Source organism: Hypomesus transpacificus, chromosome 23 (genome assembly GCF_021917145.1).
Source record: "Hypomesus transpacificus isolate Combined female chromosome 23, fHypTra1, whole genome shotgun sequence".
Classification (NCBI taxonomy): domain Eukaryota; kingdom Metazoa; phylum Chordata; class Actinopteri; order Osmeriformes; family Osmeridae; genus Hypomesus; species Hypomesus transpacificus.
Genome location: NC_061082.1, coordinates 17,962,597 through 17,975,074, shown reverse-complemented (window position 1 = coordinate 17,975,074; position 12,478 = coordinate 17,962,597). Strand labels below are relative to the sequence as shown.

Here is a 12,478-nt window from a genome sequence, read left to right as displayed (position 1 = left end):
AGATGGAGTGGAGAGAGTCACCTGTTAGAGAGGGAGGGGTTAGTTAGAGGGATCAGAACTAGAGTTGCAATAATTGTGATGTTTCCCCCTCGATAAATGTATATATTGACCGGTAACACTTTAGATCCAGGTGCTTCAACATCCTGTAAAGGAAATTCCATGATTTGCTTCTCAGTACATTATATACGTGTGAAATTAGTTCCTGAAAGCATGTGCAAAGCGCAAAAACTTTGTTGCACTGAATTGTGGAGTTAGACCGTTGAACAGTTTCTCTTCCATTTTCAGCTCAGGCTTTGTGTAGGCGGAGCCAAAACCCGACCGATCTACGTCACAGTGACCAATCTACCTCAGATCACAGACAAAATAATTAATACATAAAACACTCAGAGACAGTAGGTAGGTCTGTTCTGATATCTGCAATTGATTTAGCTAGTGTTGCTGTTGTTGCTAAATTCAATACATTCGAGTGGGCAGAGATTCAGCTCCTTCAGGCGACACGCCCCCCCAGCCTCAAGCAGTAAAGGCTGCTGATTTTATCACAATTTCAAAGCCTAATTTAACATACTTGTCGTGCGTTTTGTTTTCATTCGAATCTGGATGGGTAGTTAACAACACATTCTTCTGTGGTGTGATTAACTTAAAACTCGTTTTCAATTCCACTTTACAGGATCTTTAAGTGTTATTTAACAGGTAATAAGGCCTAAGTAAATTAGCAAGTCTTATGAACACATATTAATGTTGGTAAGCATCTTATTACCTATTAAGTAACGCTAGCCGTAGCACTAGCACTAGCCCTAACCCTAGCCCTTACAAATATTGTAAACACTCATATAGTCTTATTGACACATTTTAATGTTAAAATGCATTTTATGGCCATTGTATGCCTATTTCATGAACTTATCACCTACTAACTAACTCTTATTACAAGCTCTGGGATATACAGTGTTGTCTGTTGACCAATCCCACGATGCATCCCGTTTCCACCCAAGGTCAGAGTTGGAACGATTCCAGTGTGACCATGTGGTTCTGTGAGGTGAGGTTTGTTCATCACGCTAAACTGCTCAGATCAGACCTGGGTGGACCAAGGTGGTATCAGCCATGGTCAACACCTGGCTCAACCTCGAACTGGGCTAGCCTGCTCCCAACCAATCCCACTCCAAACCTGGGTTTAGCTAATCCAACTCCTAGCCTGGTTTTAGCTAATCCAACTCCTAGCCTGGTTTTAGCTAATCCAACTCCTAGCCTGGTTTTAGCCCATCCCATTACTAGCCTGGTTTTAGCTAATCCAACTCCTAGCCTGGTTTTAGCCCATCCCATTACTAGCCTGGTTTTAGCTAATCCAACTCCTAGCCTGGTTTTAGCTAATCCAACTCCTAGCCTGGTTTTAGCCCATCCCATTACTAGCCTGGTTTTAGCTAATCCAACTCCTAGCCTGGTTTTAGCCCATCCCATTACTAGCCTGGTTTTAGCTAATCCAACTCCTAGCCTGGTTTTAGCTAATCCAACTCCTAGCCTGGTTTTAGCTCATCCCATTACTAGCCTGGTTTTAGCTAATCCAACTCCTAGCCTGGTTTTAGCTAATCCGACTCCTAGCCTGGTTTTAGGTAATCCGACTCCTAGCCTGGTTTTAGCTAATCCGACTCCTAGCCTGGTTTTAGCCCATCCCATTACATTTACTCATTTTAGCAGACGCTCTTATCCAGAGCCATGGTCCGCCTGACCTGGCGTGGTCTTTGGGCTGAAAAGAGCTCTGTTTCGGGTCCCCACCTGAACTGGTGTGTGAGGTAACGTATGGTCCTGAGACAGACAGAGACATTAAAAACTGGATGGATCACTGTCAGCTTGGAATATCTAATCACTTCCTGCCCCCGGCAGATATGACATCATCTATCTACTGCGGCAACTATGTCATTTCCCCTCGCAGCGGAGCGCTGTGGGAGCAAAGATTAACACAACCATTAGTGTAATTAAGAGAGAGGTAGGCAGGCAGGGAGGTAGGGGAGATTAGTGAGAATGGGGGAGAGAGAGAGGGAGAGAGAGACGGAGGGATAGAGAGAGAGAGCGAGAGATAGAGAAGAGAAAGTATATTAACAGATACTGACATGGTGAGGGAGCGAGCGAGCGAGAAAAACAAAGAAATTCGATTATTGACGGTTGCGAGTCCTTGACATAATGCTCGTTAACACAGAGGAACAGTTGCCGCAGCTGAACAGGATTCTATTGAGATGCGCAAAGCAGTCCTTTCATAGTGACAGTAACCATGCATGCGTGTTCACTTAAAAACACCTGGCCTGTCAGAAAGTGATGGATGTGATCCCGAAGCCTTCCAGGGCTACAAACCGTTAACACGTTGTATGTACTAGGATTCTGTTGGTTCTCTGTTGTCCAGCTGAACTAGGTTACGTCGAGTCCGGACACAGATATACCTCATGGAATTTATTTGGGTGAGCTGTGTGTTATCTCAACAACAACTCACTTTCACTCGCTCTCTTTCTATATCCTAGTCAGAGAATGTGTGCGTGTTTGTGTGTTTGTGGCCAACACCATAAGGCAGGCGTACTGAGCTCATTTCAATTCGAATTGCACTTCCCTTCTATTGCAACAACTGTGACCAACGACACGCTGAAACACAAACGCTGTCTCTGTGATCTATTTGGCTCTCACACACACACAAGCTTGAAATCCTCCTCTCTCTGTCTCTCTCTCACTCTCACTCTCCCCTCTCTGTCTCTCTTTTCCTTCTCGCTCGCCCTCCCCATCTGTCTCTTTGTCTCTCCTTTTCTCTCTCTCTCTCTCTGGAGGGGTTGCATTAGTCCATGTCTCCATCTGTTTCACAGAACTCTAACTAAGGCCTCTGCTGACAATAACTTACAAACTGTATATCCTGGTTTTCATGAATAGGATAGAAACCAGAACCGCCTGTCGTCCAATGACACGCCAGGATCCAGGCCCGGTGATGAATACAGGAAGTAGATAATGAGAGGAGCGGCAGGCCTGTTTGGAAGTTCACCTCTGGCTAACAGGGTCAACGTCACACTAACCACTACTAACGACACCCCGGTATGCTGCTACCTGTCTCTTTAGCTCTCTCTATCTCTCTCTTTCCTTCTCAATCTCTTCACTTCTTCTTTTTTTCTTTTCTGTCTCTCTCTTTCTCTCACCCCTCTTTTTTCCCCTCTTCCCCTTCACCTCCTTCCTTCTGTTTGACTGGTTGTCAATGGCAACGCAAATCAGTGAATCACCACGGTGGCAACTGAAGGTATTTCCGCACCGTTGTTATAGCAACAACTCTAAAATGCTCCGTCCCTCTCCTTCGGCGGGAGCTGAGCTCTGAGAAAGTTCAACGTGACGGCAGACACGCACGCACCGAGTGACAGACTGAAAACACTGACAGATAGCTCAACCTATTCTATTTTTTGTTTCTCTGTGTTTGTGTGTGTGTGTGTGTGTGTGGTTGTGGCAGGCTGCCTCACAGCTCAGTTCCACATCAATGCACATGATGAGACAATTCTCCCCCTCCGGAATTGCTTGTGATTGTGTGTGTGTGTCTTTGTGTATTTGTGTGTTTGAGTGGCTCTTTTGAGTGTGCGTGTGTGAGTGTCATTTAAGTTCCTCGGTTTTTAATACCAATCTGTGTTTGTGTTTAGCGTGTGTGTAAGAATGGGTTCATCTTTTAACACTTGACAAAGACTGATCAACTCTGTACAAACCATCAACTGGATCGAAATCCAAATTCTCAAGAGATCTATCGACGATGGCTCAGTTAATAACAATACCAAGAGGGACACCTGTTTCCAATTCTGTTATTCAGCCTTTTCTGCGTGCGTAGACCTCAGGAGGTGTCAAGACGGAGCAGCTTTTGTGGTCGACGTTAGTTGTCACCAAGCCAGCGGACGGCTCTGCGGCCTGTGCCTCTCGCGTTTCAAGGAAAAGATAGGATGTCAGGAAAACATCGGGGCCACAGATCACATGCTTCCCTAATCCCCAACGGCGTGCTGGGCAGAAGGACCGCACATGCCAGGCTGTCGATGCGAGACACCTGTTGGCTGGAAAACAGCCTGCTGGCTCCGTTTCCATGGGTTTGTGACTCAGTTCACACCTCGCTCACAACGCTTTTCACTAGCCTCGGCAGCCGAGACCGCAAAGATTACGGCAGCTCTGTCTCTGTCCGGAGAATGAGCGCAGAGGATATGAGCAAATTAAATTTAGACCCAAATGTCCCCGCTTGATCTACTGGATAATCTAAATGGGAGGAACATGAGCGCCCCCCCCCGCCCCACCCCCCACCCACTCCAACAGGCTCTTGATTAAATCCATCATTCTGTAATTAAACCGAACCAGCCTGTCTAATCAGCCTGGTCCGGGGCCCGGTCTATCTAGCCGGCCTGTTTGCACGAGCCGGTGCGAGCCGTCAGTCCCAGTGATGGAGACGTTCCCAGATTAGACCGCAGACGCACGCGTGTCGTCATGGGTTCCCATCCCTCTGCCGCTTGACACGCCGCTATAATCGGCCTCTCCAGCAGGTCCCTCATACGTTCTCGCTGTGAGCCTCGAACCCCCTTGACAGAACTCCCCCCCTCCTTCCTCTCCTCTTTTCCTCCGTTTCGAAGCGCCGCCTGGTTCTCTTCCTCTCCCTCGCTTGCTCGCTCAAACCCCTTCGTTCTAACCCCCCCCCCCCCCACACACACACACACACTGCAGCTCATCCTCTATTTCCCCCTCACCTGCACCACTTTAATGACCCCCGGCTATATTTGGAGCTGTTGTGTTTGGATGCGTGTGGGTAGAGAGCGCCCTCTACGGGTGGCCTGGTGAATCAGCACGGCTGCTTCGTGAGGCCGCGTCGCTCTGGACATGATTTGATTGTGTGTGGCGGTTCAGGGTAGAGACCAGACACTGACACACAGTCCGTACGTATCGTTCCGCTCAACAGATGCTAGGCTCGGGTGTACAGGTCAGTCGCACACACACACTCACACACACACACACAACCTTAAGCACACCTTCCCCCACACGCCGACCTCATCTTCTATATCACATTCAGGAAGGTGTTGTGATGAGGGAAGAACGAGTTTAACCACTCATTACTGAGAGAAGTCAAAGACCTAATGATGCCCTGTTAAATATTGATCCAGTATTAACTCTTGATGAGCCGAGTCAACCGCGGACCATGATCCACATCACCACAGTCCAGCTCTGGGCGACCAGATAGGGGGTCATAGGAATGGCCGCTTCAACACACAGATCTTTGACTTTGCGCTTCTCTTCAAACCAAGCCCTTCACAGTAGAGTGGCGAGGCAACGTCATCAGCCTAAAACAGCGTCTTTGTTGGGTCTTTGTAAGATGAGTTTCTTTTCTGACGATGAGAGGGCAGCGAGAGGTACTTTCGCTCCAGTCTAAACAGTGGAAACAGTGAGTGCTCCTCAGGATAGCAGACTGTCTCTGGGGCCGAGTCAGAAGTAGCGATGCAGGAAACGGGGTCTTTGACCTAGGTCCAAATCCCCCCCCCCCAACAGCCCTTATCTCTGATTGGAGGATGAAGAGGCTGGATTCGCTCGTCTTAATTTGCCCTCATTAGGCGGAGACATCTTTAATTGCTTTCCAGGCAGGCTGGGCGGGGGGGGGGGGGGGGGGGGGGGGGGGGTTCGCTGGAGTGAGGAGAGGGGCTGAGTGGTGACCGAGCGGCCCTGGCTGCCGCCGCCAGAGTGGAGAGGAGGGCTAATAAATTCTGCCGCTTTGTTCCCTGCCTCCTCCACGTGTCCCCTCGGCCCCTCTCAGCCGCCCCCCCCTGCCCCCCGCGGCAGCCCCCTTCGCCCCCTCCACCGCCAAGAGCCAGCCCTGCCTTTCTCCAGGCTGAATGCATGTCAACCTGCCCTCCCTCCCCTCCCCCTCTCCCTCCACAGTCATGGTCCACTAGACCGCTAACAGCTCTGCGAGTGGCAGTCATTACCATGTGCTCCAAGAGATGACAATAATAACAAAAATAACACCAACTACAGCACAGCATCTACATGCAATTAATATGCCCGCAGGGTTACCATGGCAAACACACTTGTTCAGGGCTCAGCATGTGACCCTCAACTCGTCCACCGTTAATGGCTATTTATATGGGATCCTTCGCAGTGTCTACTAAATATCACATATCTAACAGATCTACTTCATCTACTATACAGTATATCTATGCCTGACGGATCTACTTGCGTTCTACCGTTTCACTGGCAGATATGCAGCGGTACTGTGTACCCAATACCTGCACCCAGAATATACATGATACAACCTACATTAAAAAGATATTCTTCACTGATACAGGGTAACTTGAGTCCCTATTCATCTGCCTTGAACCATACAGAGCCGCACTGCCAGGGCAACTTAAGTTTCAGCACTTGCCTTCCTCGCTGATGACTGACACCTTTTGAACTCCTCCCGTGACCTTGTAAACTTCTCTTTTAAAGACCGTATTTGGCCCGTCAACCCCGTCCTCGGTCGTTGTGAGCACCGGATCCCTGTCCTTAACTGTGACAATGGCAGTTTTCCGTCTCGTCAGCGTGGAGGAGAGAGTGCCCATGTGGACTGTCAAAATCCACGAGGTCTGTCGGTCAGCTCGAGCGGTGCGGCAGCACACGATCGATCATCACGTTGTTGAAGAGGCCATCGGTTCACCTGCTTGGTGTAAAATGCACACGAGAAGTATGGAATTAGTCTGTGTATGCTATAGTCCTGCAGCAGCAGTCACACACGCCAAACTGCTGGACTGTGTGGGAGTCCAGATAGCCCGGGAAATACAGCACCGTATTCTCCTGAGGATGAGTAGATCGCCTCTATCCTTGAGGATCCACTTGTCACCTCCATTATGTTGCTCATATTAGCCAACTCAAAGCGTTACATTTTCTACTGAGATTAATATTATTCTATGAAGAAATTTTCATAACATGTTAGCGTTGTTTATTTTATTTGTTTCCTTTCTGAACCCTGAAAGATCTTTTTTACATGATCTTTGACTATGAACAGCTTCGAACTGACCGACAAGTAGTTAAACTCTGAAAGATAGTAAGAGCCAGATACGCGTTTGAATTTGTCATTTTTGTTTAAAACAAAGCACATTATTAAACAATTTATTTCAAGACATCAATTACAGTAAAAACACTAGTAGTTAAACTCTAGACGGTAATAAATCTAGTAGAACAGGACAGAGGCTTGCAATACAAAAAAAAAAAACAATCTAAAGATAACATCAAAAAATAATACCTCCTATTAATGTATACCACAAAATCATGAAGGATACCTGTAACATTTGTATGATCTGTTGGGTAATGAGGAATTCTCTCATGAGTCACAGTAAAATATGAAGATGTTCTCCTACTTAAAGAAGCGGATCACCATAGTCTCTCCTACTCAATACTTCACACACTCAAATGCAACCACTGGTTAGGGAACAGCTTAGAGAGGCTGGATAGCTAGATGAGTAGTTAGGTATGTAGATCGTTATTGAAATTGATATATATTGTCTGTATTGGTGTTATATGGACAATTTTTCTTTTCTTGGACAGTGTGGTCCTCTATTATACAGTATCATAACATTCCTCTCCTGTTCCACAAAGAGTGGATCCCGACTGGTCTCTCTGACGTCTCTCTGGACTTTAAGACCTTACTGCTCGTGATCTTTTTGGCCATATTGAGATACAACAGCTAAGACTGATAGCAGTTTTACAATCGTTAACCTCTAGAATGTCTCCCAGTTCCAGAATAAGGTGTTTAATCGATTCAAACTATCAAACCATTAAAGCTTCATATCGGGGATTTTGCCGCTTCAAAACAATCATTGCGTTTTTTGGAAGGGGACAGCTCAGTTTTGGCTGTTGTATCTGAATCTAGCCCCACGCACGTTCTCCCTCCTCAGACGTGGTTGGTGCCGTTGACCTGACCCTTGACCGCTGTGGGGCTGAAGCCCCGAAGCTGCTCCAGGAAGCTGGGGTTGGGGCAGGTGGTGGGGCGCGCAGACTTCACTGCAGAGAAGGCCTGGTCGAATGGCTGACCCTCCTTTAACATCAGGTAGCCAATGACGATGGAGGCCGCCCGCGAGATTCCAGCGTTACAGTGGACCAGAACCACGCCTTTCTGTGGGGTGAATAGGACAGGGTTAGGACTAGCATTAGGACAGGGCTGGACAATGTTGTGGGGTGAATAGGACAGGGTTAAGACTAGCATAAGGACAGTCCTAGACAATGTTGTGGGGTGAATAGGACAGGGTTAAGACTAGCATAAGGACAGTCCTAGACAATGTTGTGGGGTGAATAGGACAGGGTTAAGACTAGCATAAGGACAGTCCTAGACAATGTTGTGGGGTGAATAGGACAGGGCTAAGACTAGCATAAGGACAGTCCTAGACAATGTTGTGGGGTGAATAGGACAGGGTTAAGACTAGCATAAGGACAGTCCTAGACAATGTTGTGGGGTGAATAGGACAGGGTTAAGACTAGCATAAGGACAGTCCTAGACAATGTTGTGGGGTGAATAGGACAGGGTTAAGACTAGCATAAGGACAGGGCTGGACAATGTTGTGGGGTGAATAGGACAGGGTTAAGACTAGCAAAAGGACAGTCCTAGACAATGTTGTGGGGTGAATAGGACAGGGTTAGGACTAGCATAAGGACAGTCCTAGACAATGTTGTGGGGTGAATAGGACAGGGTTAAGACTAGCATAAGGACAGTCCTAGACAATATTGTGGGGTGAATAGGACAGGGTTAAGACTAGCATAAGGACAGTCCTAGACAATGTTGTGGGGTGAATAGGACAGGGTTAAGACTAGCATAAGGACAGGGCTGGACAATGTTAGCATAGTTCTGGAAGAAGGGTGTAGACTGGTTAGGGTCACTGTAGTTCAGGAGGGGGGCTCTGGAACAATCTTTACATTAGGGATTGTTCTTTACAATCGTTACTGTTCTCTAGTGTCCTGTAACCTCTGACTTCTCCCACTGCAAAATGAAGATCAGTAAAGCAGCAGTATGGGAAGTGTAGTTTAGATTTATGGAAAGTATAGCTTGACAGTAGTTTACATTTACATGTAGTCATTTAGCAGACGCTCTTATCCAGAGCGACTTACAGTAAGTACAGGGACATTCCCCCCGAGACAAGTAGGGTGAAGTGCCTTGCCCAAGGACACTACGTCATTTACAGTTTAGTAGAGTCCAGAAGTGTAATGGGAAATGTAGTTTATATTTGGTAGTTTACAGTTCAGGCACCCAATGGATTGACGAGAAGCATTATGGGAAATGTAGTTTAGACTTGGTAGTTTACAGTTCAGACCGCCAATGGATTGACCAGAAGCATTATGGGAAATGTAGTTTAGACTTGGTAGTTTACAGTTCAGACAGCCAAGGATTGACCAGAAGCATTATGGGAAATGTAGTTTAGACTTGGTAGTGTACAGTTCAGACTGCAAATGGACTGACCAGCAGCACAATGGGAAGTGTAGTTTAGACTTGGGTGAAACTCCTCACAGCCCAAAACACGTCGAAAATATGGCCTGAGCCCAAACTGGATCGGTTACAGGGCCACATTACCCTCTTCTCTTAGTAGCCCCGCTCATTAGCAGCAGACTAACTAATCAACCACAGGGGCAAAATGACAGGTTGTCAAATTAGAGACAGATTTCCCACTTAGCTAAAAGCAACAAGGCTTTATGAGGAGAGCTGGAGTTACTGGTGCATCACAGGTGACAGAGCAGCAAGCCATTACTCCGTTCCACTTAGCAACCCTCCATGGAAACGCCGCCTCATCACAGCCTGTAATCATAAACCCAGCTGGCGCTAGATGGGCCCCAGTGTCAGGTTGGGCCGGGCAGCAGGGCAAGTTGGTAAAAGGTTGTATGACACACAAAGGCCCGTAGTGATATGATCTTTCTACAAGGGCTTTTAATAATGCAAGGTGAAAACTCCCCATCTATTATTTAGGCTGGCCAGAGAGAGGAGAACGGCGGCTGAGGAGGAGAGGAGTGCGACGCAGGGCCCGAAGCAGCCCCAACGCGAGGAGCGCCGTACCTCTGAGTGGGCCTGGTCTATGAACTGGGAGCACTCCTGGAGGTAGGACGTGATGTCGGTGTCCGGCTGGTCCAGGATCCTCACGCTCTTGTAGATGAAGAGGTCGGGGAAGGCGTTCTCCACGCCGTACGCCACGTTCAGGATGTGGGACACCTGGGGCGGGGTGAGGGGGACGGGGGGAGGGGGGAGACGGGTGGGGGGCGCAGGGGGAGCAGCTGTCACATACCACCACCCAACACAACCCAGCGGCGTAGGGATAGACTGTCCTCGGACAAGACGGGAGGAGAGCGCGACGGGGAGATTGTCGCTCGGGACCGAGCCCTACCTTGTGTTTCCTCAAAGTGCTGAAATCATTAGCAGCGTCTTGTGAACCTATAGTGTCACATGAAAGGAAGAGAGGAGGAGGGCAAGTTAGGAGATCAGACAACTGATCGAAGCCTATTACAGCTGAACATGTCTGAGAAGTGACATCGTCATCTATTCTCATCCAATATGATCAAATAGGATCTTTAAGTTTGATCTCATTCTTGTCTGTGTGAGAGGGAGTTGCTGCAAAGCGACACCAACTTGTCACTCCTATTGCAAACAGATTGATTCGTCTTTTTTCTAACTGGAACCACATTGGTGTTTTCTGGGTCGGAAAAGCCACCAAGTATATACTACCTTCTACCCTCACCCATGTTTGTTCACATCCCTTCTAGTGTGCTTTACTTATCCCACAGTCAACAGATCTATTCCCTACGGCAGCGTGCAGTCGGTTGTATCTTCAGCACTCACCCAGAAGCAGGCATGGTTTGACCAAGCCCACCTGCAGGTCCCAGCTGTGGTCCGGTACGTATCCGCAGGGGGTCTCGGGCTGGGCCAGGTCCTCCACCACGTGGACCGTGGAGCCCTTCCACGTCTCGATGATCCTGCGTCCGCTCAGCGAGGTCACGCGGGTGCACTGCTTCCTCAGCTTGGCCTTGGAGAAGCTCTGGATCTCCTGGGCCAGAGACTGCATCTCATGGGTCTGGATCGGGGCGTCTGGGCGGAGAGGGGCTGGGGCTGGGTCCGGGTCCGGGGGAAGGCTGGGTCCTGGTGAAGGCCGGTAGGTTTGGAGGGGGAACCGGGTGTGGTGGTGTCGAGGCTTGTTTGTTGACTTGTCAGTAATGGGTCAGGCTGGAATGAGAGGCTGGAGCGGTTCCCCTCTGCGAGCATAGATGCGGTCGCTTCCGTGTCTCGGCTTAACTGACGCACTGCCACCCTCGCGCACACACGTACGCACGCACACACGTACACACACACAGAAACACACTCTCCAGTTCCCCGAAGTCTCGAGGAAACCCAGACTGAAAGATGAGACCTGCAGTCTCTCACTCACCCCACCTGCCTGCTCACAGTATGCTGCAGATAAACAGCCTTTCGGCAACAGGGCCCTGTGGCCGTCCAACCTGCTCACTGCCTTGACGTCTCCTCTGGTCAGAAACAAGACTAAATCAATGGATTGTAGATTGGTACGGCGACCATTGCTTTCACAGGATTTGTACGTGCATGTATGTGCGTGTGCTGGCCCGTGAGACGATGGTGCAGCAGAACGTTAGCATGTTCATCTGAAGCTGTGGGATTCAGGGGATTTGGACGGTGAGTAGAGGGATCTGTGGAGATCCAGGATCACCATTTGCAGTGGGACACGTTGCTCACCACTAGATGGAGATAGAGTACAAGTAGTCTCTCTCTGCCTCTCTCCCTCCCTCTGTCTCTCTCTCTCGCTCTCCCTCCCTCTCCCTATCTCCCTCTATCTCTCTGTCCCTCCCACTAGATCTCTCTTTTTGTGTGTCTTTCTGTCTGTCTCTCTGTGTCTCTCTGTGTCTCTGTGTCTCTCTGTCTCTCTGTCTCTCTGTCTCTCTGTCTCTCTGTCTGTCTGTCTGTCTGTCTGTCTGTCTGTCTGTCTGTCTGTCTGTCTCTCTTTCTCTCTCTCTCTCTCTCTCTCTCTCTCTCTCTCTCTCTCTCTCTCTCTCTCTCTCCTCTCTCTCTCTCTCTCTCTCTCTCTCTCTCTCTCTCTCTCTCTCTTTCTCTTTCTCTTTCTCTCTCTGCCAATCCATCCATGTCTCGTCTTCATCTACATTTGATATACATGTCCACTTGTGTCCACTCTTTCCCTTCGTGTTAACCCCCTGTGTGTGTGTGCGTGTGTGTGTGTGTGTGTGTGTGTGTGTGTGTGTGTGTGTGTGTGTGGAGTTTCTGGTGTCAGAGGAGGGAGGCTGTGCTGGTTCAGATTGCAGGGCGGCCATCAGGGAGATGAGCCCGGTGTGTCCAGGGGGGGTCGGAGGGTGGGGGTGAGGGTGAGGGGGGTGGAGAGGGTGAGGGGGGTGGAGAGGGTGTGGGGGGAGGGAGCCTGCGGCCAGCAGCTCAGGTTGCCCGGAGCTCATCAGGGCTAATTAGCACTCAGTAATGAGGGGG

At 49.0% G+C, this 12,478-nt stretch overlaps 1 protein-coding gene across 1 annotated transcript; it reads right to left on the bottom strand.

The window, feature by feature from the left end:
• Positions 1-7,107: 7,107 nt before the first annotated feature.
• Positions 7,108-11,809, bottom strand: LOC124485532 (dual specificity protein phosphatase 19-like). Its single transcript, XM_047047210.1, has 4 exons — positions 10,817-11,809; positions 10,365-10,411; positions 10,040-10,192; positions 7,108-8,116 (listed from the first exon to the last, which is right to left on the bottom strand). Exons 1-4 carry the CDS (start codon positions 11,037-11,039, stop codon positions 7,895-7,897), a joined length of 645 nt encoding a protein of 214 aa, XP_046903166.1. The 5' UTR covers positions 11,040-11,809; the 3' UTR covers positions 7,108-7,894.
• Positions 11,810-12,478: the final 669 nt, after the last annotated feature.